The sequence below is a fragment of the Rhincodon typus genome, chromosome 3, assembly GCF_021869965.1.
Source record: "Rhincodon typus isolate 14 chromosome 3, sRhiTyp1.1, whole genome shotgun sequence".
NCBI lineage: Eukaryota > Metazoa > Chordata > Chondrichthyes > Orectolobiformes > Rhincodontidae > Rhincodon > Rhincodon typus.
Window position 1 is genome coordinate 54,310,025 of NC_063334.1, and position 26,538 is coordinate 54,336,562.

Here is a 26,538-nt window from a genome sequence, read left to right on the forward strand (position 1 = left end):
TGCTACTCATCTTGTCGTCTGTTCGTTTCTTAAACTTTATCACTGAATCTGTCACGATGCCAGGCACAATGTTCCACAGTGCGTAGATGTGTTAACTTGCCGACAACTCAAAAATTTTTACTCTATGGACTTAACGTCTTCTAATCTTAGTTATTAAGCATTATATTGCAGTAATTAATTCTGCAAAAATCTGTTTCTGCATTGAGATGATGATATTTTCCTTCAAGAATGTACTGTGATGGTGATTTTAAAACATCAGAACATCAATTGTGGAGGAGTGGACTACTTGGCACCTTGAGTCTTCTTTGTCATTCAAGGTGACAATCAGATTTGCAGCCTTAACTCCCTTTTATTGCCTGCCCATATAAACCTTAAACTGTACAGTAATAATTCTTGGAAATAGTACTGCAACTCTCTCCTAGATTCATTTTGTAAACAACAGATTCTGAAGGAGATAGACGTGAAATACGCAGAACCTCAGTACCAACTCACCTTTATACACTTTTTGTGTCGCTTCTCCTTAATATGCTTATAAGCAGATGACACAGATTCAACCAACACATCACAAAGCTTGCAGGTGTACTTTGCTGTAGGGCAGCTTCGGGCACGCTGAAAATAAAATTGTGGCACAAATTACAAATGGTGAATTTCAGAAGTATGAAAGGATGTTAATCACACACCAACGATAAACATGCAAACCGATGTAATGAGAATTGCTCATAATATCATTGCAGGTATTTCAACCTAACACTGTGATATAAATTCTTTGAATCGTTTGTATCCAAAATATACTGCTATAGTCCATTTTTTAAAACACCTTCAATGGGTGATAAAGTTCTGAAGGAATTAAAAACATTTATGAAATTAGACATCACTTGGCATGCCTTAGATCAGTTTCCAAACTGCATTTCTTAAAATGAAAAAAAAAATGCTCCCAAAAACAGCAACTTTATTCTATCAATTTTCAATCACAATCAAAATAGTTTCTATGGGTCAGTGAAATAAGGAGAAGTGCTCCTGTTGGATTAAATCCCAACAATTTACAGGGTCTTCAAAGCATATTACACAGAATTGGTGTCTTTAACACTGTCTGCACGAGGATTTGAAAAGCCATCTTTCTAGTTAAAAAATCGGAACAAACTTGTTTGAATAAAGGGATGGAGATTTCAGCTTATTATCACAAACTAGATAAGGATGACTCCTGCGCTGAGCTACTCTAGAAAAACAATTACTGTTTTTTTGTCCAGTAATTCTTGAGTTGCAGACTAATCCTGACAATAATTCTCTATTCCACTATCATAGGACATACAGTGGCTGCAGTATGCAGTATCTAAAGACTGCTGCAAGTCAGCAAGACATATTTGAGAGCACTAATCAAACCTGCAATCTCCACCATTAAGAAGGAAAAAGACAAAAATATCTGTTTACTCTTCATGGTAACTGTAGGAATCAAATGAAAGTGTGCAACATACTTGCAAAAACAATCAACTTTTAGATGCTTGAGCCTCTTCACCTTTTGACTCTTTCAATGTAAACACTGAGAAAAAAAAATACTTCAAATCTTAGCCATCTCTTTTACAGTCACTTCTGACTGATAACTTTGTATGGTCACAGTGATATATGATGGAACATTGCATTCCAGTTGGCTGAATGCCAAATAATGTAAAATTTACTGTGCGAGGACTGCTGATCCACCATCCTGAGATGTGGCTCCCTGGAGCACAAACCTAATGACCTCAAGATAATAGCATTTATTCTTCCACTCTGACCAATTCCCTCATTGTTGCTCATCAGCCAATTCAGGACAGATGGCTTCCACCCAAAGCTGGGCCTTCTAGGGTCAGACCGGCAGCATGTTATCCTGTGAGGCCACGCGCACAGTCTCCCCTAATGAAAAACTTCCATGAGCCATGGTGCAGCACTGGGCAGGAGTAGCCAGGCAAAGGTGTGTGCAAAATAGGTGCCAGGGAACGTAAAAGAACGTAAAAGTTTGCTTATGAATGGGATATTGATGGTTAATAAAGCTGGTTTGGAGTGGTGACTTGGTGATGGCTATTATTTCAGCATTGCAGGCAAGAGGATGCCTTGCTGGTGTTTAATAGAGGGTAACACCAGTGCTTTTGTTCTGAACAGATAACAACATGCACAGTTCTAACACGTGAATACAGGAAAAGCTATAGATTTCCGAAATCCTTGAAACAACACAAAATCTTCTGAGCAAGCAATAACAGCATAAATCACGTAACTATCAAAAAAACTATACAAAATTCTTTATCTAAACAGAATATAAATGTTTTAAGCATGCTAAAGATACAACTTATCCCATCAACGTAACAAAAATCAGTCTACATAAAGAACTACATTACCTTCTTGAGCCTGACGATAAATTCTCGTTGTAGTCTTTCTTCGACCTGATACAATCCAAGCCGTTCTTCTTTTGTTAATTTGGATTCATCAATAATGGGTGCATTGAGGTCTTGCATTTTTTCATTTCTTTTTGTTTTCTTGGGCTTCTTTTGGCCTTCAAATAAAATTAATCTCAAAATAAAACTGCAGAGAGATAACATAGTTGCAAAAAAAAGGATTGTCATCCAACAAATAAAAGCAAAACACTACGTATGCTGGCAATCTGAAATAAAAACAAAATGCTGGAGAAACTCGGCAGGCCTGGCAGTATCTGCGGAGAGAGAAACAGAAATAATGTATCTCAAGTCCAATGACTTTTTTTGGAGTGGCATAACCAGCATTTTATGCAGTGTATTGTCAAATGTTTCCTTAAAATCTATGCAGGTAATGTCTAATGTATTCTCCTCATCAGCCTTTCTTTCTACTACTTCAAAAAATTCACAGACCATGCAACAGAATTACATAAATAGAAGATAGGTAATTTTAGGCCACGTGGCCCATCAAAATTTGATCATGGCTGATAGGATTCTCAACCCCATTCTACTGCCTTCTCCCAAAACCCTCGATTCCCTTACTAATTTTTAAAAAAAATTTTATCATTACAGGTACCTAGATACAGTACAAAGTTTTGTTTTACATGCAGTACAGGCAGATCATACCATACAAAGTGCATTTGGGTGATAGAACAGAGCGAAGAATACAATGTTACAGCTGCAGGGAAGGAGAACAAAGAGCAAGATCAACATTAAACTTAAAATTTCAGAGGTCCATTCAGATGTCTAATAACAGGGAAAAAGCTGTTCGTAAATCGGTTGGCACGTATATTTAACTTTTTGTATCATCTGCCCAATGGAACAGATTGGAAGAGATTATAAATGGGGTGGGAGGGGTCTTTGATGATGTCAGCTGCTTTCCTGAGGCAGCAAGAAGTTTAGATGGAGTCAATGAATGGGAGGTTGTCTTGTATGATGGACTGGGCTGTGTTCACAACTTTCTGTAGTTTCTTACTGTCCTGAGCAGAGCAGTTGCCGTACCAATCTGTGATGGATCTGGATAGAATCCAGAAGAGAATCTCTTCCAACAAGATGGCGGCAGGGTAAGTCGTTCCATTCAGAGCTCACTCTGCTCGCCTGTCCCCTTTCTTTGTCATTCCTTTTTTCTCCCTTCGCAGTAATTCTATCCCCCTCCCCACCCCCTTTTAACTACCTACCTAAGGAGTCGGGAAGCAGCTGGGTTGCGACCGGGAATCATGTGGCGGCAGCTGAACATGTGGGTTGTGTCCTACAGCGACGGTGGATCGAGTGTGGGCCGGAGCAAAGGTGGCGGATCAAGAGTGGGCTGGCGAGAGCGGGACGCTGGCAGAGGAGTGGTGCGGGCTGGAAAGCCTGGAGCAGACTGCAACAGTGGAAGGGGAACTTGGACTCTCTTAAGTTATCTGTTTTTTTTCTTATCTTATTTTAAGTTAATGTGAACGGCACCATGTATGTACGGCAAAGGTATACACTTTTCACTGTATTTTTACATTGAATACATGTGACAATAAATGATTCAGTTTCTATGGTACATCTATAAAGGTTGGTAAGAGTTGATAAACTGCATTTATTTCAATGCAAGAGGCTTAACAGGCAAGGCAGATGACTAAGGGTACGGTTGGGAAAATGGGACTGGGATATCATAGCAATTACAGAGATGTGGCTCAGGGATGGACAGAACTGGCAACTTAATGTTTGAAGGTACAGATGCAATAGGAAGGATAGAAAGGGGGAAGAGGGGAGTGCCATTTTTGATCAGGGATAACATTACGACTGTACTTGGAGAGGGTATTCCTGGGAATACATCCAGGGAAGTTATTTGGGTGGAACTGAGAAATAAAAAAGGGATGATCACCTTATTGGGATTGTACTATAAATATCTCAATAGTCAGCGGGAAATTGAGAAACAAATTTGTAAGATCTCAGTTATCTGTAAGAATGATAGGGTGGCTATGGTAGGGGATTTTAACTTTCTGAACATAGACTGGGGCTGCCATAGTGCTAAGGGCTTGGATGGAGAAGAATTTGTTGAGTGTGTACAAGAAAATTTTCTTATTCAGTATGTGGATGTATCTACTAGAGAAGGCGCAAAACTTCTTCTACTCCTGGGAAATAACGCAGGGCAAGTGACTGAGGAGTCATGGGGGAGCACTTTGGGTCCAGTGACCAGAATTTTATTACTTTTAAAATAGCAATAGAAAAGGATAGACCGGATCTAAAAGTTAAAGTTCTAAATTGGAGGAAGGCCAATTTTGACAGTATTAGGAAAGAACTTCCAAAGTTGATTGGGGACAGATGTTCATAGGCAAAGGGACGGCAAGGAATTGGGAAGCATTCAAAAATGAGATAACGAGAGTCCAGAGACAGTACGTTTCCGTTAGGGTGAAGGGCAAGGCTGGTAGGTGTAGGGAATGCTGGATGACGAGAGAAATTGAGGTTTTGGTTAAGAAAAAGGAACCATATGTCAGGTACAGACAGCAACAATCGAGTGAATCCCTAGAAGAGTATTAAGGAAGTAGGAGTTTACTTAAGAGGGAAATCAGGAGGGCAAAAAGGGGACATGAGATAGCTTTGACAAATAGGGTGAAGGAGAATCCAAAGGGATTCTACAAATACATCAAGGACAAAAGGGTAACTAGGGAGAGAATAGGGTCCTTAAAGATCAGCAAGTCTGCCTATGTGTGGAGCCGCAGGAGATGGGGGAGATACTAAATAAATATTTTGCATCAGTGTTTACTGTGAAGGATATGGAAGAGAGAGAACTTGGGGAAATAAATAGTGATATCTTGAAAAATGTCCATCTGACAGAGGTGGTGGTGCTGGACTTCTTAAAAAGCCTAAAGGTGGGTATATTCCTGGGACCTGATCAGGTATATCCTAGGACACTGTGGGAAGTGACTGCTGGGCCCTTTCCCGAGATATCTGTATCATTGATAGCCACAGGTGAGATGCCGGAAGACTGGAGGTTGGCTAACCTGGTGCCGCTATTTAAGAAAGGTGGTAAGGAAAAGCCAGGGAACTATAGACCGGTCAGCCTGACATCAGTGGTGGGCAAGTTGTTGGAGGGGATCCTAAGGGGCAGGATTTACATGTATCTAGAAAGGCAGGGACTGATTAGGGATAGTCAACGTGGCTTTGTGCATGGGAAACTGTGTCTCACTAACTTGATTGAGTTTTTTGAAGAAGTAACAAAGAGGATTGATGAGGGCATGGTGGTGGACATGATCCACATGGACTTCAGTAAAGCCTTCGACACGGTTCCACATGGTGGACTGGTTAGCAAGGTTAGATCAACAGAATACAAGGAGAACTCGCTATTTGGAGACAGAACTGACTCAAAGGTAGAAGACAGAGAGTGGTGGTGGAGGTTGCTTTTCAGATTGGAGGCCTGTGGCCAGCAGAGTGCCACAAGGATCAGTGCTAGGTCCAACTGCTTTTCGTCACTTATGATAATGATTTGGATGTGAATATAGGACGAGTGGTCACTAAGTTTGCAGATGACACAGAAATTGTAGGTGTAGTGGACAGCGAAGAAGGTTACCTCAGAGTACAACGGGATCTTGATCAGATGGACCAATGGGCTGAGGACCAGTAGATGGAGTTTAATTTAGATAAATGTGAGGTGTGCATTTTGGAAAGGCAAATCAGGGCAGGACGTATACATTTAATGGTAAGGCCCTGGAGAGTATTGCTGAACAAAAAGAGACCTCAGAGTACAGGTTCATAGTTACTAGAAAGTAGACTCTCGGGTAGATAGGATAGTGAAGAAGGTGTTTGGTATGCTTGCCTTTATTGGTTAGTGCATTGAGAGTACAAGTTGGGAGGTCATGTTGTGGCTGTACAGAACAATTGTTAGGCCACAATTGGAACAGTGTGTTCAATTTTGGTCTTCCTTGAATTGGAAGGATATTGTGAAACTTGAAAGGGTTCGATAAAAGTTTGCAAGTATGTTGCCAGAGTTAGAGGTTTTGAGCGATAGGGAGAGGCTGAATAGATTGGGGTTATTTTCGCTGGAGCATCGGAGGCTGAGGAGTGACCTTGTAGAGGTTTATGAAATCATGAGGGGGATGGATAGGGTAAATAGACAAGGTCTTCTGCTATTGCCATTAGCAATTCCCCTAGCTATCAGGCATGTTTTATTTCAGTACAGGTAGACTTTTAAATGCACACCGCCTATCAATTTTCACTCCACCCTATGCCTCTACCACCTATGTTTCTAGTGATACATTGTCAGCAGAATTTTTCTTGGTTAAACACTGATATAAAATATTCATGAAGAATTCTAGTCTGCCCTGTCCTCACATATATCATTCTCATTTAAAACTAAAATATTAACACAGCATCTCTCTTCACAGATGCTGGTTGATCAACTCAGTATTTATTGAGTTTTTTTATATCGGATTTCCACCATCAGCAGTAGTTTGCTTTTGTTTCAATCAGGTAGAAGTCTAACACAGTCATGCAAAAGCTGTCTATTGGTTCGAATTCTGGTCGCCAGGAAATAACCAATAAGGATAATTCCTGGTGTCGCAGAACTAAAACTTTGATTTTTAACTTTGAAAGGAGATGGAATGGCATTTCAAGATAGGAACATATAAAAGGCAACTCCAGAATGGAAGTGAAAGCATGTTTTGTCAGTTATGTTCCAGTTTTCTTTAAATATGCAACAATGTACGGTACCAAAATTAGGTGAGGGCTTTCAATCAGCATTAACAGTAGGAATATCAGCACTTTAAGTGAGAATTAAAGCTAGCTATGTAAGCATTTCTGGGCCTGAAACCTTGGGACCAATTATAAACATTAAATTCATATTTCCACTGATTTGCAAATATTGCATATTGCTAAAGCTAACATATCTCAGAATTTTGGTTTCAGAATTATTCACCGAAATAACTGCATGGAAAGATTCTTTTTCAACATATGAAATTACCATATTGCTCTCGCTTATCACACTATCTTGATGCAATACTTACTAAAAATGTATAAAATTCATCGCATTACCAAAACTTAGTTTTTTTTCTTCAAACGTCACTCTGCTCACAATTTACTTTATGCAAGTGATTGCTAATACTCGATCATTTCAAGCAGGTGGCACTTCTATAACTGGGCAATTGCAATTTCTAAATTTTTGGCAACTCTTCATCAGTGGTTTACAATAGGCTACAAAGGAAGGAATACTGTAGCATGTTTTTCAAAACCTGCAAACCAGGACTACCAAATTTGAATTGCAAGGGAGGAGTAGTAGGGTAGTAACCGAAAAGGAGAGGATAATTAATATAAATTATTCAAAAAAAAACATACCTTCTGTTTGCTTTCCAGGCATTTCATCATTTACATATTCATTATGAAGCTGTTTTCTAACATTTTTGATTTTATCGCTGCCACAATGAGCCTTGTAGTTTTGTTCTGCTTTATTGTACTCAAAGCCTCTTGCTGGAGATTTGTACTTCAACTCAAGAGCACTGTCCCTCCACTTCTTTTCTGTGTTCTGAACTGGAGAACATTCACCAGTTAACCATTTTCTATCTTTTTCTCTGCGTGCATCATTGGATCGTGTTCCTGCTCTTACAGGTGCATTTGGGCTATTCGCGATCAGTTGAGCCCCTTTCCTTGGACTAGTACCATAACTGTCTTGCACTTCCCTTTGCTTTGGCATTTCTGTTTTTTTACTAAATTTTTTTGAGTAGCTTCCAGGTGCAAAATGATTTTCGTGGTGTGGAATGCTTCTCCAAGAGTTTGTTTCCTCCTTGTTGATGACCATTTCTTTGCTCCTTCTGGGAAAACTTAGCCTTTCCTCCATTTCAGTTCATTAAAATATAAGAGCCTATAATTTGGAGCAGAAAGATTTATTTTACAGAAAGGATTGCATTTAATCTTTAAACCATTCCCGTAAGTCTGCCACCTGGTGCTATAAATTCATGAGCAGGTGGCATCCTTTGCTAGCTTGTCCAAATAGCTATTCTTTACATGAACCTGTACAGCAGACTGTCAGCAGATTATCTGACTATGGAGATTACCGTAGCTGATTTTTATTCTCTCGACGCACACTTGTGTTCTTACTAGAAAAGATGCGGAAATTTTGTGTGAGCTTTTCCCAACTTTCAGCAAAATCTGAGACCAAGTATAAAACAAATGTTTTACAAAAATTTGAATGAGTAGGTTATTCTGCCCCTCAAGTCTGTTTCACCATCTAATTATATTATGGTTGCTTTGTATCTTAACTCTATCTAGTTGCCCAGGTTTCATAACCTTTGGAGCCCTGACTAACCAAAATCCATCAGTCTCAATTCTGAAACTTTTAATTTGCCTAGCCCTAGAAGTTGCTTGGGAAGAGAATTATAGACTCCCACCAGCCTTTAATTCTTTTCCCCTTCAAGTACTATTGAAATTCTCTTTTGGATTATTCCTATTAAATCTTTTCTACCACCTTACCTACACCTTTGTCCAAGCTCTGTTTGAGCTTTTTCTGCTCCAAAGAAGAAAAGAGAGACAGATTCTCTAATCTCTCCCCATGTGATCTCTCCCATTTCTATACTATTTTTTACTCTCAAGCTATCTGTCTCTCTCAGTCATATCCAGAACCTTGTTTCTCCTCTGTAATGTTTCATCTTGGTGCCCACTCTCCTACAAAGTTAATTTTAGCATAAAATAAAACGTAACTACTTCCCAAAACTGAGGAAGTATCTAATTTGATTTGATTACATTAATTAATTGATCAAATTAAACATAATAAAACACATTATTACCAAACTTTGACCTCGGGAATGGGATAAAATAAAAGCCGGAAGTGCTGGAAATACTCAGGCAGTTTGACAGTATCTGTGAAGAAAGAAATTAATTAATATTTCAAGTCAAACAAGACTTCTTCAGAACTGTGGAATTAAGAGGAAGAATGGAGTCTGAAAAGCTCCTGTGCTTTGTTATTGCAACTCAATATTTTGGTTAAGATTATTATTGTGATAAAAGTCATACATTTTAGCATTACTCAGAATGAACTCATCAGAATTACTTGTCAAAGTAAAAATTGCGAAATTCATACTCCCTAAATCTTCCTAAGCAATGTGATACTGCTACTCTGTAAGGACATTACTTGTTAATGGAGGGGTTATGCGTGTTACCATTTCATAAAATACTCTGCTGTCTATTTATGACACATAGCTGGAATACAAAAGTATTACAAATAACCAAATATTTCTTCAATGAGTCAGTACCTTACACAAATTACCACGTAGCCTTAGTGAGAAATACTCACAAAATGCACTGCAGCAACTTACCAAGGAGGAGGGGAACAAGTGCATGGGAACACAATCACTTCCAAGTTTCTCTCCAAGCCACTTATTACCCTGGAAATAAACCACTGTTTCTTCACAGTTGCTATGTCAAAAAATTCAGATGTAAACTCAGTTTTGGTGGAGATAAAAAATAGCTAGAGAAAAAAAAGTTACCGTCGGCAACAGTGCATAGCCCTCAAAACAGTATCAACACTGTAGGACAAAGTAGTACTCTAGAAAAGACACTACAATACCATGGGCAATTGTAGTCTTCATTTAGATTATTCAAATCTTATTCACAGACGCAGTCCTGAGAATGAGCCATGGAGTTTGAGAGCTTATAAAACACAGAAAGAGGCCTTCAGCCCAACACGTAAAATGGGTTTGTAGAATGTATTCTGAAATTTCTTATAAATATATAATGTAGAACCAACTAGGGAATGGGCTATTTTAGTCTTGGTAAATTGTAACGAAGATTAATTGATAATCTAATAGGGCTAAAATATACATGTGCCATGGACTTGGGAGGCTGAGGGGTGACCTCATAGAGGTTTATAAAATCTTGAGGAGCATGGATAGGGTGAATAACCAATGTCTTTTTCCTTGGATGGGGAAGTTCAAAACTAGGTTTAAAGCGAGAGGGGAAAGTTTTAAATAGGACTTGAGGGGTAACTTTTTCATGCAGAGTGTGGTGAGTGTACGGCGTGAACTGCCAGAGGAAGTGGAGGAGGTGGGTATAATTACAACATTTAAAAGGAATCTGGATGGGTATACAAGTAGGAAGGGTTTAGAGGGATATGGCCCAAATGCTGGTAAATAGGACGAGGTCAGATTGGGATGTCTTGTCGGCGCGGATGAGTTGGACCACAGGATCTGTTTCCATGCTGTATTGTAGACGGCCAGTTAAAGTTTCAGTGAGCAACCTGCCCAGGGAAGAATAGTTGCCCTGCCCTGAAACTGGAGGCAGGACAGGGAGTCCTGTCTCAGTGTGCAGCTTTCATGTAGTAGTAGCCTCAATAGGAGCTGTGGCTCTTATTACAGCATTTCATTTGGGCATCGAGGAGATGACCTGTGCATTATAGGAAGTTTGTAATTTGAGCAAGGATCTGGAAGCAGGGTTTGGAAGCTGAGATGTGGGGGAAGAGGTGGGGTAACCCTTACAGAGGGCAGGGGGTTACTCCAATGATCCCAAAAGTTGCGTTAAGGGCACATCCACCCACCAGCAGCCTGCACAGGGAAAACTACTTGGTGTGGCTCCCAGTTGCTACTGGTTAAATGCTGTGATGATGGACAATAATTGCACAATCAAGAGCTTCAATTGCCCCATGCAGGTAGATGGATGAGCCAATGCCACAATCATGGAGTCAACAAGGGGCAGGCAGGCAGGTTGCCTGCGGGATTGAGCATGCTCTTTCAGACTTCAAATCGGTCACAGGGACAAGCACTAAATCCAGTCCACATTAAGAAATCGTGTAGGGAAAACTGATAACAACATTACATAGTTGTTTAGTCAGAAACTAGTTTCTAAAGTTAAAATAATGCAATTGCAAAGATATGAAGATAGGTTGCTTAAAGCAGACTAGAGAAAAGATTAAAAGCTAAGACATTAGGGAAGCAGTGGAAGACATTTAAGGAGATATTTCATAACATTCAGCAAAAATGTATTCCAGGAAAGACATGAGAATGATGAAGTATCTTTAGATAACTAAGGAAGTTCAGGATGGCAACAAATTGGAGGGAAAGATGTACAATGCTGCAAAGATTACTGGTAGGCCCAAAGGTTGGGAAAAATTTGGAAATCTACAAAGAATAACTTTAATAAAAGGATAAATTTGTGATGATGCTGTCACTTTAAAAAGGCTAATTTGTCCTGTTTTTTTTTGAAGAAGAGGGAAAGGCAGAGGTACAGAAGTGGCTACTGGAGATGGCTTAAGTCAATAATTTAGGAAGACTTTAGGTTTTGTTTTAAAAAGCAGCTGTAACAATGGAAGGGGAGTGGCCAATTTTCACAGACAAGGCTTTCTAGTTATTTTAGCTGGACAGTCTCCAGCTGTCTCGGTTACAGAAAAATTTGAGCTTCAGTAAAGGATTCCTAGCTGCTACTTTCTCTGAAATCTCTCCTGATATTGTTTCCTCCTGGATTGGAGAACTGCATGTGAGAATCTGTGTCTGAATTTAACTTTCTGCCAAGGGGTGTGTTTATGGGATGTTACTATATTGGAACAGTTAATTAGTAAGGGTTTTTTATTCATTTGCAGGATGAGGACATCGCTGGCTAGCCAGCATTTATTGCCCATCCCTCATTGCCCAGAAGACAGTTAAGAGTCAACCACATTGCTGTGGGTTTGGAGTCACACGTAGGCCAGACCAGGGAAGGTTGGCAGTTTCCTTCCCTAAAAGACATTAGTGAACCAGATAGGTTTTTCCAACAATCGACAATGGATTCACAGTCATCATTAGATTCTTAATTCCAGCTTTTTATTGGATTCAAATTCCACTATCTGCCGTGTCAGGATTCAAACCCAGGTCCCCAGAACGTTACCTGGGTCTCTGGATTAACAGTCCAGCGATAATACTACTAGGCCATCGCTTCCTAATTAGTAAGGTATTGTATCTATCATTCAGTTAAGTTTTCCAATAGTTAAGTTATTCTAAATTCCTCTTTCTTTTGTTTGTATTTTAACTATAGTGTTTAAATAAATTGTGTTCTGCTTAACGTTGAATAGTTTGACCACTCGCATCACATCTGGAACACATACTTCACATCGAACTGTAAAATAAGAAAATGTTAGGGTCTAGGCTAACCTCTTGAAATATTTTCAAGAGGTCTGGTCTGGTCCATAACAATTACAATAGGAGTGTGAACTAGGAAGAAATGTAATGTAAAAAACATGCAATAAGAGCTTCTATGGGTTTATAACAACAAGGAATAGTGAAAGTAAACATTTGACCTTTAAAGGAATTAATACATCATTGCAAAAATGAGGCACAAATTCAAAACTTTTTGTCTTGCAGTCATCAGGGCTGACACACAAGTATTCAAACTTGGAAATGGAACACCAATTTATACAGCATGAGAGAAACGTGCTGTTTGGTTGGACCACAGTTGGCATAGAGATGTAGCAGGAACTGAATCTTAGCTGAAAAACCCTAATTGGTCAGGCTGTTGCCATGCAGAATGTAACAGGGACTGGCAGTCTCCATGACTATTTTGTCGGTGGAGAAGGTGAAATGCACAGACAAATCCCTTTTGCCTATGTAGAATAGAGTCCTGTGAATTAATACATGTAATTTCTTGTGTGTGCAAATGGATGATTTTGCAAGCCCAACTGATCAGCTTAAAATGGCTTCTGTCGTAATTTTTAGCAGAGTCAGGGTTTGATGTGGTTTTCTCTTTTTTAGCAATGACGAAGTTATATCCGTGAATATAGAAAACAAAAAATCATGCAGTAAAAGGGAGGAACTGTAAGTAATAATTATTACAAAAGACAAAGTATCAGCAAAATAAATGGGACTAAAGGCTGACAAATTTCCTGCACTGGTAGACCTACTTTCTAGAGCTTTAGAAGGTGGAGGTACCGGGTGGATTGGCCATAATTTTCCAAAACTTTAAATGCTGGAAAAGTCTCAGCTATTCAGAAAAGTGCAAGTACTAATACTTTGATTTAAGAAAATCCTTGTCATAGCTGTACAGTGCATTAGGGGCGTCACAATTAGAGCACTGCTTGCAGTTTTGGTCTTTTTTAAATTTACAATTTTGAAAATCATAGTAACACAGAGTTAAAAGTACAGAAAGAGGCCACTTGGCCCACTGTGCTATTACCATCTGAATTCCACTTTCTAGCATTTATTTATAACTCTGCTGGTGGTGCCACTTGGAGTATATATCGAGACATCTTTTAAACGAGGTAAGGGTTTCTGCTTCTACAACTCTTTCAGACAGAGTTTTGGATCCCTATATCATTCTCTGGATGAAAACATATTTCATCTCCCCTCTAATCTTTTCACCTTAAGCCATAAACCACCCTAGCCACAGTCCCCCTCTGCTAAAGAAAACCAACTCTTCCCAACCAGCCTCCTCACAATTCAATCAAATTTCCCCTCGGCTTCCTCTGCTCCCAAGATTAACAACCCCAGCTACAATCCTTTCCTCTCAAAGTTTTCCAATCCTGGCAATAGTCTCATACACCTCCTCTGTACCCTCTCCAATGTTTTTTTTAAAAAAGATTCATTCGTGGCATGTGGGTGTCACTGGCTAGTACAGCATTTATTGCCCATACTTAATTATCCCTTGATCTGAGTGCTTTGCTAGGGCGATGTCAGATGGAAGTTAAGGATCAACTCATTGCTGTGGTTCTGGAGTCACACATAGGCCAAACCAGATACGAATGGCAGACTTCCTTCCCCGAAGGAGATGGAGGTTTTTTTTATTTTAAATGACGATCGACAATGGCTACATGGATGCTATTAGGCCAGATCAAATTTCAAATTTTCACTGAATTCAAATCTCAGCATCTGCCATAGTGGGATTTGAACCAATGGCCCCAGAGGATTAAAAAAATAGAAATTGCTGGAGAAACTCAGCAGTTCTGTCAGCAGCTGCAGCGAGAAAGCAGAGTAAATGTTTTGGGTCCAGACCCTCCTCCAGCACCCTGAGTCGCTGGTCACTGCTTTCTCTCCTCAGATGTTGCCAGCCCTGTGGAGTTTCTCCAGCTATTTCTGTTTTTGTTTCAGATTTCCATCATCTCCGTTGTTTGGTTGTTCACCATAGAATTAGCCTGCAATTCTGGATGACTAGTTCAGTGATATTGCCACTATGTTACTACCTCTCCTAAATTATCAATACGATAACCAGAACCGCATGCACACCTAACGATTTATACAGTTCCAGCATAACCTCCCTGCTCCTACATTCTATAAACATGCCAAATTCACCACCTATCCTGCTACTTCCAGGGATTTATGGACACTTCCTCTGCACCTGCCAGCATGCTCTCACTCATTGTGTATCTCTTTGCCTTGTCTGACCTCCATATTTAGAGTCATACTGCACAGAAATAGACCCTTCGGTCCAACTTGTCCATGATGACCAGACATCCCAATCTGACCTCGTCCCATTTGCCAGCATTTGGCCCATATCCCTCTAAACCCTTCCTATACATGTACCCATCAGATGCCTTTTAAATGTTGTAATTGTACCATCCTCCACCAGTTCCTCTGGCAGGTCCTTCCATACACACACCACCCTCGGTGTGAAAAATGCCCAAAGTTCAGATTTTGATACTCATTTAGGGAATCTTTAGATTATAATTTTAGCTTTCATTCTATAAGGTTCTATAGTTGTCCTTTTATAAATTCAAGAAAAGGATTTTAATGTGGCATTCAATGTCAGTCAATGTGGCATTTTATAAATTCCTACTTTAGAAATAAAACCAGTCTGACTCCAAAGCAAAACACAAACAGATTCTAAACAAGGCCTCATACCTAACATGCATTGCCTGACCTAAAATGTCACCTCTTCTTTACACTGATAAACCCTTTAGTTCTCTCAGGACAGTGACTTGAAAGGAATTCGGAGATTTATGTATACATATTAATCAATTAAAACCTTTTCACTGATTAAAGATTTAGCAGCATCTTAGGTTTGTTTAGTACATCCTCATCAGTTGTGTGACTCTTCGATCTTCTACTTATAAATTCTGTGTCTGTGTGCTTCTTTCTCACCACCTGACAAAGGTGCTACGCTCCAAAAGCTTGTGTTTTCAAATAAACCTGTTGGACTATAACCTGGTGTTGTTTGATTTCTGACCTTGTCCACCCCAGTCCAACACCAGCACCTCCACATCATTTCTTATTTTCTCACATTCTATATAAAGGTCTTCCTGGGTCAGTCTTTCCACTCACTCTGCCTGCCTATGAATGGTTAGTTTGCTAGGAAGTGTACAAAAGAGCTTAAGATGAATTTATTTCTCCTACAAACATCTGTTGACATCATCCACTGCTTAATCTACCATTTTAACTCAAAGTTAAGAGTACAAGCTGCAAGTCATTAACATGCAAGCTCAGTTGGTTATTATTATTCGTTTAGAGACTACTAAAAAAGAACAGCAGGGAAGTATTACTGAGGCTGTATAAGGCTCTGGTCAGAGCGCATTTGAAATATTGTGAGCAGTTTTGGGGCCAGTATCAAAGGAAGGATGTGCTGGCCTTGGAGGCGGTCCATAGGAAGTTCACAAAAAAATGATCCTGAGATAGAAGGGCTTGCCATATAAGGAGTGGTTGAGAAATCTGGGTTTGTACTCGATGGAGTTTAGAAGGATGAAGGAGAATCTCATTCAAACTTACAGAATACTGAGAATCCTGGATAGAGTGGATGTGGAGATGATGATTCCAACAGGAGAGACTAGGACCCAAGGGCACAGCCTCAGAGTGACCCTTCAGAACTGAGATGAGGAGGAGTTTCTTCAGCCAGAGGGTGGTGAATCTGTGGAACTCACTGCTGATAAGACATTGAGTGTATTTAAGACAGAGATAGAGACGTTCTTGCTCAGTTAGGGTATCAAGGGCTATGGGGAGAAGGCAGGAAAATGTGGTTGAGTAACATATCAGCCATGATCGAATTGCAAAGCAGACTCAGTAGGCCCAATGGTCTTAATTCTGATCCTATACTTTATGGTTTTCTGGTCTAAGTGGATTCCAAACCAGGCCAAATCTGCTGTGAACCAAAGCCCGGACTCAGAAAGCCTAGCAAGGCAGGTTCAATAAAAATTCTGCTCCCTCATCAGTTAGATAGAACAGAAGTTAATGACTTTGCCTGATTTGACATGCTGTTTAAAATTGGTTGAGCCTTCCTGCTACTTGTTACAGTCCCCCACGGGAGTTACAATGAAATGCAGTATGCAAATGGAATTTAATCAAGGGGATCTGTTCAGAAGATGAAGATGTAATGATTTGATAGGTTTCTGAACTCAGCAATGCCACCAGTTTGTAGCTCTAGCACTTTATTTTCTCCAAATTGCAACTTCTTTTGAATGGACAATGGGTTCTGGTAAGCCATTAGGCCACAGGTTCCACCAAAGCTAGGCCTGAATTGAAATTCATCACCCAGTACCAAGGGCATGTGCACTTAGAAGTAGAAAACACAAAGGCACGCATCATTGGAAACCGAATCAATATCCTTATCCTGTCTCTTGCTGTTTTATTAAAATAGTTTAATGGTCATAATTTGTAGCTAATTTTAGTTATTGATACAGAATCTGATTTCACCTATAGATTCACAGTGCAATCTCAGGCTGATCTGAAATAAAAGTGATTACTCCCTACGAAGGCAATGGCTTCTGCATTTGTATTGTCTGGTTTTAAAACCTTCTTGTAATATTCAGTGACTGACATCATGATGCTCATTTCCTGATAAATTCAAAAATAATTACATCTAATTCAGTTGAAGTCCATTTACCACCTTCCTGCCAACCTGACCACTTCACTGATTTTTTTTCCCTACAACCTTCAGCTACCTTGCTCTCCATCAACCACATGGCCAACTTGTGTGTTATCTGCAAAATTCTTGATCATATCCCTGATATTTACATATAGTTCACTAATGTGCTTTGGGGCAGGAAACCTGCTATCCTTACCAAGTCTAGTCTACATGCGACTCCCAGACCCACAGCAATACGGCTGACTCTTAACTGGCCTCTGGGCAATTAGGATGGGCAATAAATGCTGGCCTAGCCAGTGATGCCCACATCCTATGAATGAATTAAAAACATACAAATTGTTAATATGCATCGCAACTAAAAGTAGGGGACTTAGTACTGAGCCCTGTCAACCCTACTAGAAACAGCCTTCCAATCACAAAAACATCTGTCAATTCCCCCTTTTTTCCTATTACTGAGCTGATTTTTTATCCAGCTTGCTACATCTCCTGGATCCCATGGGCCGTTTTTTTTCAAAACCCAGTCTGCCATCTCCGATCTTCTCAAAGGTCTTGTTAAAATCCATGTAGAGAACATCAATTTTACTACCCTATCAAACCCCCTTGTTACTTTCTCAAAGGATTAAATCAAGTTAGCCAAACAGGATCTTCCCTTATCAAATTCATGCTATCGTTGATTAATCATTGCCTAAGTACAATTTATCCTGTCCTAAATATCCTATTTAGTGGATGGTGGCTTAGTGGTTAGCGCCGCTGCCTCACAGGGACCCGGGTTCGATTCTACCCTCGGGCAACTGTTTGGAGTTTGCACATTCTCTCCAACTATGCGCAAATTTCCTGTGGGTGCTCCAGTCTCCTCCCACAGTTCGAAGATATGCAGGTTAGGTGGATTGGCCATTGCAAATTGCCACATGCATCCAGAGATGTGCAGACTGGGTGGATTAGCCATAGGAAATGCAAGGTTACAGGGATAGAGTAGTGGGGTGGGTCTGGGGGGAATGCTGTTCAGAGGGTCAGTGTGGACTTGATGGGTTGAATGGCCTGCTTCCACATGTAGGGATTCCACGATTCAAGAAGGGACACACTTACATTGGAATCAGTACATACAAGGTTCACTAAAGTCAATTCCAGGGATGAAGGGGTTGTCTTAAATTGAAAGTTTGTGGAGGCTGAGCATATATTCATTGGTACTTACAAGAATGGGAGATTATCTTACTGAAATATAGGTCTTGACATGGTAGATGCTGAGAGGGTGTTCCCTCTTGTGGGGTAATCTAGAAGTAATGGGTATAATTCAGAATAACGCTATCCCATTTAAGACAGAGATGAAGATGAATTTCTTCTTAAGGGTTGCTAATGGTTGGAATTCTCTATCCAGAGAACAGCTGAAACTTAGTTATGTATTGAAAGCTGAGTTAGACTGATATTTTAATTACAAGGAATCTAGAATTTTGAATGAGTGGCAAGGAAAACAGAAAAGTGGAGTTGACTCTAACATTAGCAGCATGGTAGCTCAGTGATTAGCACTGCTGCCTCTCAGTGCCAGCGACCCAGGTTCAATTTCACACTCAGGTGACTGTGCAAACTCCACACATTCTCCCCCATCTGCGTGGATTTCTACTGGGTGCTCCAGTTTCCTCCCACAGTCTAAGGACGTGCAGGTTAGGTGGATTGGCCTTGCTAAATTGTCCATAGTGGTCAGGGGTGTACGTGGGTTAGCCATGAAAAGTGCAGGATTATAGGGTTGGGGGGGAGGGTTTGCGTGGGCTGCTCTCCGGAGGTTTGGTGTTGGCCCGTTGGGCCAAATGGCCTGTTGTTTCCACACTGTAGGGATTCTATGGATTCTATTCTATCAGTTCAGCCATGATTTCACTGATTAGTGGAGTAAGCTTGAGGGGCTGAATGGCCTACTCCTACTTTTATTTACGTTTAAAAATCTTGAAGCTCCCCAACAATACTTTGGCTACATGGACTGTAGCAGTGCAAAAAGAAGCAGGCAGTAGTAGTAGTGGTAATGTTACCGGACTGCCAATCCAGAAGCCCAGACTATTGTTTGGCAGAGCTGAGGTTTGAATCCCACCACGTCAGATGCTGAAACTTAATTTGTGAAAATCTGGAATTACATGCATGTCTAATGACATCAGTGCAACCACGATCAATTTGTAAAAACCCTTTTGATTCATTAATATCATTTAGGGAAGTGAATCTGCCATACTTACTTCATCTGCCCTACAAGGACTCTAGTCTCTTAACTGTACTCTGGGTGATTAAGGGTGGGTAAACATGCTGACTGAGCCAGAAATGACCAGATCCTATGAATACATTTTTTACACCCCCTTCTCAAGGGCAATTAGGGATCCGCAGTAAACAATGATCTTCCTCACAATGCCCAGCTCAACTTTTTTTTGAAATGTGTAGAATTTATTTTTCTGTCATGCTTTAGTTACGAGGAGGAGAATTTAATAGGGTTCTGTTTCCTGATCGCTAGTCGATAACATCTGTGGAATATCACCCCTGTGTGTACACCAATTGAGGCCAGAATTGTTATAGTCTGTTGATCCTCAACTGGGCCTCAATCACAAACAGCAGCCACCTAATGCCCATTGAACTGCACCACAACATCCACAGCAGCAAACACAGTAATCCTGCCATCTAATCTCAAATCCTTGATTACTAGTCATTTGAGCTTCTGATCAGAGCAATTCCAGACTGTCAGTAGGAACAAATTGGCACCGAAACAAACAAGATGCAAAAGTGAGTGGAGATCGTCCTACTCCTGGATCAATTTCGCTTCGGGATTGGAGCACTGACAGAGGCAATACCCGGAAATAACTTGACTCCTGCTGCCCCACTAACTACAACACTCACCACCCAATACCAACCCTCTGCTGTGGTTTACCGAAAATGAAGCAGTCACATCAGCTTCTGCTCACACTCCTTAAGCCTTAGTTGTTCCAAGTATGGATTTTTTGAGGAGGAGAAAAAGAATCATTAAGTTGTACCCTAAGAAGTGAAGGATCAATAATAGCGTAAATGTGTGGACTGTGTATGGGAGTAGGAGCAATGACTAGTTCCAGCACCAAGGCCCAGGGCCTAGTCCCCCACAAAACCGTTACCGAGCAGTTTAAAACAGCCGCTTCCACTCCTCCCTGCACAAGGCACCAAGGCTGGAGGAGAAAGACACTCACTCACCTGTGGCTCCGCTCCGTCTCCGAGCTGCTCCTTTACCGCTTTCCTTCCTGTCGCTGCGCATTCCGCTCAGAGGAACCCCGACACAAACCACCGCACCGCCTCCGGAGAACAACCTTCCCCTCAATCACAACCTCCAGAAAAACTGTCCCTGCAGGCCACCAACCAAACTGCAAGATGGACTGACAGGAACAAATAAACACAATACAGAAAATTAGTCGGGCGAGATTCTAATGCGCCCCCTTTCCTCGGTGATAATGAGTTAATTTTTGTGCGAAGGTGCTGCAGTCATAGTTTATTGGGATTATTTTTGAATTTCAAAGTGATCTTAGATTACTTAGTACACCCAGTGTTGAATCAGAGGATTGTAGTTCCATTACAGGATTTCAAGACTGCAATGAAGTTTGCACGATATTTGGACGAGACTGATTTCCCAATTCCAAAACAGTGAATTGTCTCTTTTGAAAATAATGAGCCAAATCTTTCTTTTTGTTTATAAGAAGCATTCTCCAGAATGAAAAGTACTCGAAAAAACAGAATAATTTGTAGAAGGGAATGCAATTGTTGCCCACAGTCAGATCTGTTTGATTGCACTCAATCATTCATTCGTTGCTGCTTCTTTCCTTTTTACCCAAGGTCACCAATTCTCTTCCCAACACTTGGATCCTAAGTGCAGTTCTGGTCTTCCCCAATACAATTGCTGTCTACCAAAATCTCACAAAAAACACTTGCAATTCCTGGCTTATTCCATCTATACTGTTGTTATTGCCATTGCTCTCCCAATGATGTTGTAATCTTTTCAAGATATTCACTATTTAGAATTATTTCCTTCCTAATATCATAGAATGGTTATAGCACAGAAGGAGACAGAAATAACTCCACAGGGGCTGCTATCCCATCACAAAATCACACTTTTTTTATCTGCACAGAAATTGACACTGCTCTGGCTTACTCAGAGCCAGCTGTCTTGAGTGAACAGAAGCTCTGACATTTCTGTTTATATCTGTCAGCCAGGGCTCCCTAATTGGAATGGGTTAACAGCCCCAATCAGGGAACTCATTTTCTATGAGGTCCATCTGGCTGACTTCTTTACAATCACTGCAGAGACAGTCCATGCTATGTCTCAGCAACAGCAGTTATTTAGACAGTTCCACCTCTCCCTTTTCTGTTTTGTTTTCTTTTCAGGAACGCATTCTATTCCATTTTGAATGCCACGTTTGAATCTGTGTCCACCGTACTCTCAGATGGTTCACTCCAGATTCTATCTGCTTGCTTCATAATATAAGCTTTTCTTAATGTCACCCCTTAGACTCTTCTGTTCTAAGAAAAACAGTCCTCTTCTAATCGATCTTTCTTCATGATTGTAATTTTAAAGCCTGGCAACATTCTTGTAATTGTCCTCTGTATTCTTTGTAGAACCATTTATATCATTCTTGTAATGCAGTGACCACAAATGTACAGAAACCCCAACTGTGCTGTAAGCAGTGTCTTATATAGTTTCAACATTACAACCATGCTCCTGTATTCAATATTTTGCCAAAAATGGGAGGCACCCCATATGCTTTCTCCATCACTTTATCAACCTGACTTGCTGCCTTCTGGGACCTGTGGGCATGCACTCCACGTCTTTCACTCCCTCTATCCCTCTCAATACCCTATTTATTATGCATTCCCCTGTATATTTGCTCTCCCCAAATGCATAGCATCACACTTCTCTGGTTTGAATTCTAATTGCCACTTTCCCATACACCCATCCACTCAACCAAACCACTAATATCTTCCTGTGGTCAACTGAGTACAGTTTTTGGTCCCCATATTTAAGAAAGGACATACTAGCATTGGTGACAGTTCAAAAGAAGTTCATCGTGTTGAACGCTGGGATGACAGAGTTGACTTATTGAGAACAGATTAGTGGTCTGAGGGAATTGGATGGGTGAGATCAAGGGAGGGGGAGATGTTGCATGCAATAGAAAAAGTGATAATCCATAGGCCTTGGTAGTAGTGGGTGAATTAGCAGAGGTAGAATGAGCATGAGATAGCAGAAAGATGGTTGTGGCACATTCCCTCGCATATCACACTGACCTGGATGGCAACCTTGGACCAGGCTAACTGGGTCTGGTGACATAGTTTCCTCTGCTAGTCTCTGAGGGAAGAGGAAGGCTCTCCTCTGCAATCCTTTGTCCACCAAGACCTCCAGGTCCTTGTCAGAAAAGCAAGATGTTAATTTTCCTTTGTCTGCCATAGAATCATAAAAATCATAAAATGTACATACAGAAGGAGGCCATTTGACCTATCGTGTCTGTACTGGCTCCAGAGAGACCTACCCAGTTATGTCTATAGCCATATCTCCATAGCCCTCTAAATTCATCGCTTTCAAATAAATATATCCAACACTCTTTTAAACACCCACTCTCCCTGCCGGAATCTGCCTCCACTACTCTCCCAGGCAGCACATTCCAAATCCTAACAACTCTGAGTAAAGAATACCATCATAGAATATCATAGAATCCCTACAGTGTGGAAACAGGCCCTTCGACCCAACAAGTCCACATCGACTCTCAGAGCATCCCAGCCAGACCCATCCTACTTTAACCCACCTAATCTACACATCACTTGCTGACAAAATTGAAATTGTGATCTATAGTTTACTGACATACCAACTAGTGGAAACAGAATATCCTTCTTTACCCTGTCATAATTGTTCATAAGTTTGAACATCTCAATAGGTCTCCTCTTAATTTTCTTGGTATTATTCTAGTAAATATCCTTTGCACTTTCTCTAGAGCTTTAACATCCTTCCTTAAATAAGATGTCCAGGACTGAACACAGTAATCCCAATGTGGTACAAAGAACAAGAATAAGGAACAATATAGCACAGAGACAGGCTTTTCGGCCCTACAAGTTTGTGTCGTCACATTTTGCCCTTCCATATTAAAAATGTCTTCACTTACAGGATCTATATCCTCATATTCCCTTCCTATTCATGTATTCGTCCAGGTGCTTCTTGAAAGCTGCTTTTGTGTCTGCTTCCATCACTTCCTCTGGCAGCGTGTTCCAGGCACTCACCACCCTTTGTGTGAAAAACGTCCCTTGTACAACTCTTTTAAACTCTATCCCTCGCACCTTAAACCTGTATCCCCTAGTAATTGACTGCTCCACCCTGGGAAAAAGCCTCATACTTTCCACTCTATCCATGCCATTCACAAGCCCAGTCTATCCAACCTTTCTTCATAGCTAAAATTTCCCGTACCAGGCAACATCCTGGTAAACCTTTTCTGTACCCTCTCCAAAGCATCCACATCTTTCTGGTGGTGAGGTGACCAGAACTATATGCAATATTCCAAGTGTGACCTAACTAAAGTTCTATAAAGCTGCAGCATAACTTGCCTATCCTTATACTCAATGCCCATTCCAACAAAGGCAAGCATGCCATAGGCCTTCTTGCTACCTTATCTACCTGCACTGCCACTTTCAGTGATCTAAGTGTTCTGCCATTCACCATATAATTTCCACCTGTACTTGACCTTCCAAAATATATCATGTCACCTTTGTCCAGAGTAAACTCCCTCTGCCATTTTTCTGCCCATGCCGCCAACCGATCTAAATCCTGCTATGTCCTCTGACAATCCTCCTCACTATCCGCAACTCCACCAATCTTTGTGTCATCCGCAAACTTACTAATTAGACCAATTACATTTTCCTCCAAATCATTTATGTAGACCACGAACAGCAGAGGTCCCAGCATTGATCGCTGTAGAACACCATTAATCACAGCCCTCCATTCTGAAAAGCATCCTTCCATCACTACCCTCTGTCTCCTATGACTAAGCGAGTCCAACTACCCATCTTGCCAGCTCACCCCTGATACCATGTCACTTCACCTTTTGTTCCAGTCTGCCATGAGGGACCTTGTCAAAGGCTTTACTGAAGTCCATGTAAACAACATCAACTGCTTTTCCCTCATCAATTATCTTTGTCACCTCCTCAAAAAACTTGATCAAGTTAATGAGGCATGACCTCCCCCGCACAAAACCATGTTGTTTATCACTGATAAGTCCATTTCCTTCTAAATGCTTATAGATCTTGTCCCTGAGAATCTTTTCCTATAATTTCCCTACCATTGGCTTGAAGCTCACAGGCCTGTAATTTGCTACATTATTCCTGTTACTCTTTTTAAACAATGGGACAACATTAGCTTTTCACCAGTTCTCTGGGACCTCACCTGTGGCCAAAGAGGATACAAAGATGTCTGTCAATGCCCCATCAATTTATTCTCTTGCCTCCCTCAATATTCCGGGATACATCCCATCAGGACCCAGGACTTATCTATCTTAATACTTTTTAAGACACTCAACACCTCTTCCTTTTTAGTAGTAACTTGGCGTAGAAATTCAACACTCCCTTCCCTGAGCCTTGGGATTATCCTTAATCCTGTTTGCTAACAACTTTTCATGTCTCCTTTTAGCCCTTCTAATTCCTTGTTTAAGTTCTTCCCTACTTTCCTTATATACTTCAATGGCTCTGTCAGTTCCCATCCTCCTAGACCTTATGCATGCTTCCTTTGTCTTTTTGACCAAAGTCATAACATCCCTGGTCATCCAAGGTTCACATAAGCTGTTGTACCTATCCTTCATTCTCACAGGAACGTGTCACTCCTCAGCCTCTATCAACTGCCATTTGAAATACTCCCACATGTCCAATGTGGATTTAGACTCAAACAGCTTGCTCCAATCAAAACTCTCCAGTTCCTGTCTGATATTGTTGTAGTTCACCTTCCTCCAATTTAACACCTTCACCCGAGGACTGCTGTTATTCCTATCCATGATTATGGTCACTACTCCCGAAATGCTCCTCTACTGAAACTTTAATCACGTGGCCAGGCTGATTTCCCAAACCTAGGTCCCCTTCCCTGATTGGAGTGATTACATACTGTGACATCCTGAATGGTCCTTACAAATTCTGCTCCATCCAAGCCCCTACCACAAAGTGAGTCCTAGTCATTACAGGGGGACATTAAAATCACTCACCACAACAACTTTGCTGTTTTTACATCTTTCTAAGATCTGTCTACATATTTTCTCCTCTATCTCCCACTGGCAGTTGGGAAGCCTGTAGTATATACTCCCAGCATTGTGATACAACTTTTCCTATTCCTGAGTTCTACCCAAGTTGCCTCGCTGCACGAGCCCTCCGATGTATCCTCCCTCAGTACGGCTGTGAGATAATCTTTTACCAGGAATGTAACTCCTAAAATCCCTTTCTATCACACCTGAAACATTCAGCTGCCAGTCCTGTCCCTCTTTTAGCCAAGTTTCCATAATTGCAATAATGTCATTAGTTCCAAATACTAACCAACACTCTGAGTTCATACCTTGTCAATTATACTTCTTGCATTGAAACACATGCATTTCAGACCACCTCCCCTGCTGTTTTCTGCAGTGTTTCTCTGCCTGTTCTTAGTCATGTTTACCCTGGCTTCACTTCTCCGTCAATTTCTGCATCTACAGTCCTACTCCTCTGGCTCCCACACCCTTGCCACACTAGTTTAAACCTTCCCCAAACACTCTACCAAGTACTGCCCCCTCCACCCTAGGACATCAATCCCAGTCCTGCCCAGTTGTAACCTGTCCAGTTTGTACAGGTCCCACCTCCCCCAGAACCAGTGCCAATGCCCCACGAATTCTAAACCCTTCCCATCATACCATTTTTTCATCCACGTGTTCATCCTATGTATCCTGCCGTTTCTGCTGTGACTAGCTCTAGACAATGGTAGCAATCCTGAGATAACTACCTTTGAGGTACTACATTTCAACTTTCTTCCTAGTTCTATACATTCTGCTTTTCGGACCCCATCCCCCTTTGTTTTTATCTATGTCGTTAGTACCAACGTGTACCACAACCACTGGCCGTTTGCCCTCCACCTCCAGAATGTCCTGCAACTGCTCAGAGACATCCAGGACCCTAGTACCAGGGGGGCAACACACCATCCTGGACTCCTGTTTATGGCCACAGAAATGCCAATCTATTCCCCTTACAATTGAATCCCCTATAACTATAGCTTTTCTATGGATATTTCTCCCTCCCTTTGCAGCAGAGCCAACCATGGTGCCATGAATTTGGCTGTCGCTGTTATCCCCTGAGAGGCCATTTCCCTCAACAGTATCCAAAATGGTATATCTGTTTTGCAGGGGAATAGCCACAGGAG

At 41.0% G+C, this 26,538-nt stretch overlaps 1 protein-coding gene across 1 annotated transcript in view; it reads right to left on the reverse strand.

Annotated features, from left to right (window-relative positions):
- tut7 (terminal uridylyl transferase 7) overlaps window positions 1–20,471 on the reverse strand; it is a 79,939-nt gene extending 59,468 nt beyond the window's left edge. Inside the window, exons 1-4 of the mRNA XM_048620959.1 lie at window positions 20,337–20,471; window positions 7,740–8,262; window positions 2,367–2,521; window positions 493–609 (exon numbers count right to left, since the gene is read on the reverse strand). Coding sequence (XP_048476916.1) covers window positions 493–609; window positions 2,367–2,521; window positions 7,740–8,238 — 771 coding nt within the window. The 5' untranslated portion in view covers window positions 8,239–8,262; window positions 20,337–20,471. The remainder of the gene's footprint in view (window positions 1–492; window positions 610–2,366; window positions 2,522–7,739; window positions 8,263–20,336) is intronic.
- Between the last annotated feature and the right edge of the window lie 6,067 nt (window positions 20,472–26,538).